Here is a 3,285-nt window from a genome sequence, read left to right on the forward strand (position 1 = left end):
TACGTGGACGGCAGTGGGTAACTCGTTCTCAGGCTGGTCGTGTCGTGCAGGTGGTATGTCATGCAGGTGGTTGAACTGTCTCCTGTATATGGTTTGGGCAAAATTCTGCCGGGAAATAGTTTAGAAAACGGGAAGTAAATGGTTTAAAGCTCAGTCAGCAGGTGGTCTAAAGCTTGGTCAAGAGCTTCTGTAGCAGGTGGGAGAGGGAGCTTCGACGGGCAGGTGGTCTAGAGCTTCGATTGGCAGGTGGTCTAGAGCTTCGACAGGCAGGTGGTCTAGAGCTACAGCTGGCAGGAGGTACCACTCTCGATCCTGAAGGACAGGTCCGTCTGACCCAGAGGTCTGTTGTTGTTCTTAAACCGGATGTTCTTAGCCCAGGCACGGCACCGGATCCTCACAGTTACGTCACTTTGAAGATTCATGATGCGGACGGGTATGAGGGGACTGAGGTAGCCCTTCTGATTGAGGTAGGGGAAGTAATAGATGGGGACTCCGGGCGCTGCCTGCTCCAGCTCAACATCGTCTGACTCACACCACACCCATATATGCCCAGAGAGCGCTACGCTTGAATCGTCCGTGGAGTTGATGTGTTCCTGGAGACCCGTCGGTAAAGCGGAGAGATTCTGGATGGTCTGCGGCTCCCCGCCAATGACCTTATTGATCTTGAAGAAGACGCAAGGCGAGTTGGTGTCGTAGCCCCAAAGGGGTTCCTGGCTGCAGCTCGACCCAAGAACGTCCAGATCGAAGGCACAAGATTCGCTGTCCTTCATGCGATTTTCTTCTGTTTCATACATGTTTAAGCTGCAATCTCTGTACACAGCATTCTCAGGGAAGTTGCTGCTGTTGTATCTCATCAAGAGTTTGTTAATAGAGTCGACATAAGGTTGTAAGGTGGACAAATCTGTCGGGTAGTAGCTGATGACGGTACGTTTGGCCTTCAGTATACACGTAGTGGGGCGGAAACCAAGACCGACGTGCTTGAGAATGGAGTCATCGCCACCCGTCCACTTGGGGCGCCCCTCAGTGTCTAAGGTCTGGTAGAACACGACCATCATCACGTAGAATATCAGGGCCAAACACAGGTAGAAGATCACGTAGAACAGTCCGATCTTGCCCCAAGACATCATGGAGCGTCCCAAGAATTCCTTGGCCTTCGGGTTCCAGATGAAGGTCTTGAGGTCGTCCACATTACTCTGCATCCTGCGTAGGCCCACAGGAGGGTGGGCGCCTGGCGGCTGGGGGGCCGAGCGTGTAGCCTCGCCTTCCATTAATGCCGAGTCCTCTCAAGATCCCCCCACCCACAAGTAGGTTGTAGGTAAAAGTATATATATAGAATAATGTGGTTATCATCAGCAGCCAGAGGCCATTCCTCCCTCCTTGCCTGCAGAGTTCTTGATTTTCTGGAAAGTTCTACGAGATTCTGGTAAGATAAATACCATTGAGAGGACGTTGTTAGGGGACAGTCAGGTTCAGTTTAGAGTTGGTTGTGGGATGGTCTTTTACTGTGTCGTATCAGCCAGATGGGTATTTCTTTTCACAGTTTTCGTTAAAGTTTGTTTTCTAGAAGCATAATCTAGAACACTATTTTCCATATGTTTATCATTTTTCTTGTTATAGTTTGATTATCATCATTAGTTTTGTTATTGTTGACTTTCAGATATTTGATGTTATGTTTGTGATTCCCGTGGAAGTGTCTGACATCTTGCTAGAAGACTTTCTGGTCACAATATTTCTGCACTGGGGAGTTGATCGTATTCTTTTATTGCAGGTTTTGTTATTATCTTGCTTTACATTAAGGTCTACTGGAGGTTTTCCCAATGCTGGTTGAACATATGTCCAGCAACAGGAGATGGAGTAAGATACAGTATTGATGAAACTTATCTATCTATCTATATACCTATCTAAATATCGATCTATCAATCTATCAATCTAACTATCTATCTATCTATACATCTATCTTTATCTGAAAGTCAACAATAATAAAATCATTGATATATGAAGTATAACAACGTCCTCTCAATGGCAATTATCTCACCAGAATCTTCTAGAACCTTCCAGAAAACTATGAACTCTGCAGGCAAGGAGGGAGGAATGGTCTCCGGCTATTGATAAAACCATATTATTCCATATATATGTTTATATATACATATTTATGTATATATATGAATGAATATATAACGTACAGAATAATGCGGCCATCATCAGTATCGAAGAAAACTGAAAAGATGAGGTCCCACCGAGATTCGAACTCGGATTGCTGGATCCAGAGTCCAGAGTGCTAACCCTTACACCATGGGACCTGATAAGAAAAGATGTGATTTCATCTAAATGTTTTACATATAATCAACCAGAGGCCATTCCTCCCTCCCTGCCTGCAGGGTTCAAGGTTTTCTAGAAGGTTCTCGAAGATTCTGGTAAGATCATTACCTTTGAGAGGTCGTCGTTAGATGACAGTCAGGTTCACTCTATGGTTGGTGTTTGTAGTTGGTTGTCCGAGGATGTTGTTATACTTGATCAATTTTGTAATTGTTGACTTTCAGGTAGGAAGTACTCATTTACGATGCATCCTTGTACTCACAACAACCTTATGAGTCACTTCAAGATTTATCTTCACTACAACTTTATCTTCACTACACTATTAAGGTTGAAGTCAATGGTCACATTCACTACAATCTCAACACGACTGGTCTTATACCTAACCCATATTATCACTACATCCATGTACATGTATTTCTTGCAGAATAACGCAGATATCAATGATTTCTGTGAAAATTGATATATACAGCATTACGTATCTATCGATCTATCTAATATCTGTTTTTTACCTATCTATCTATCTATCTATCTATCTACCTTTCTAAATCAGAAAGTCAACAATAATATCATTAATGATACGTATAACTACGTCCTCTCAATGGCAGTTCCTACCCAGAATCTTCGAGAACCTTCTAGAAAACCATAGTTTTCTGGAAGGTTCTAGAAGATTCTGGTGAGATAATTGCCAATGAGAGGACGTTGTTATACTTCATATATCAATGATTCTATTATTGTTGACTTTCAGATAAAGATAGATATATATATAGATAGATAGTTAGATTGATAGATTGATAGAGCGATATTTAGATAGTTATATAGATAGATAAGTTTCATCAATACTGTATCTTACGCCATCTCCTGTTGCTGGACATATGTTCAACCAGCATTGGGAAAACCTCCAGTAGATCTTAATGTAAAGCAAGATAATAACAAAACCTGCAATAAAAGAATACGATCAACTCCCCAGTG

General features: G+C 42.5%; 1 protein-coding gene across 1 annotated transcript; it reads right to left on the reverse strand.

The window, feature by feature from the left end:
* Positions 1–211: 211 nt before the first annotated feature.
* LOC139747734 (sodium/potassium-transporting ATPase subunit beta-like) lies at positions 212–1,272 on the reverse strand. Its single transcript, XM_071660332.1, has one exon. The coding sequence runs from the start codon at positions 1,266–1,268 to the stop codon at positions 282–284; it is 987 nt and encodes a 328-aa protein (XP_071516433.1). The 5' UTR covers positions 1,269–1,272; the 3' UTR covers positions 212–281.
* Positions 1,273–3,285: the final 2,013 nt, after the last annotated feature.

The sequence above is a fragment of the Panulirus ornatus genome, chromosome 70 (assembly GCF_036320965.1).
Source record: "Panulirus ornatus isolate Po-2019 chromosome 70, ASM3632096v1, whole genome shotgun sequence".
Classification (NCBI taxonomy): domain Eukaryota; kingdom Metazoa; phylum Arthropoda; class Malacostraca; order Decapoda; family Palinuridae; genus Panulirus; species Panulirus ornatus.

Excerpts from the sequence above, each read along its gene's own strand:
- LOC139747734 (XM_071660332.1), bottom strand. The coding sequence starts at position 1,268 with ATGGAAGGCGAGGCTACACGCTCGGCCCCCCAGCCGCCAGGCGCCCAC.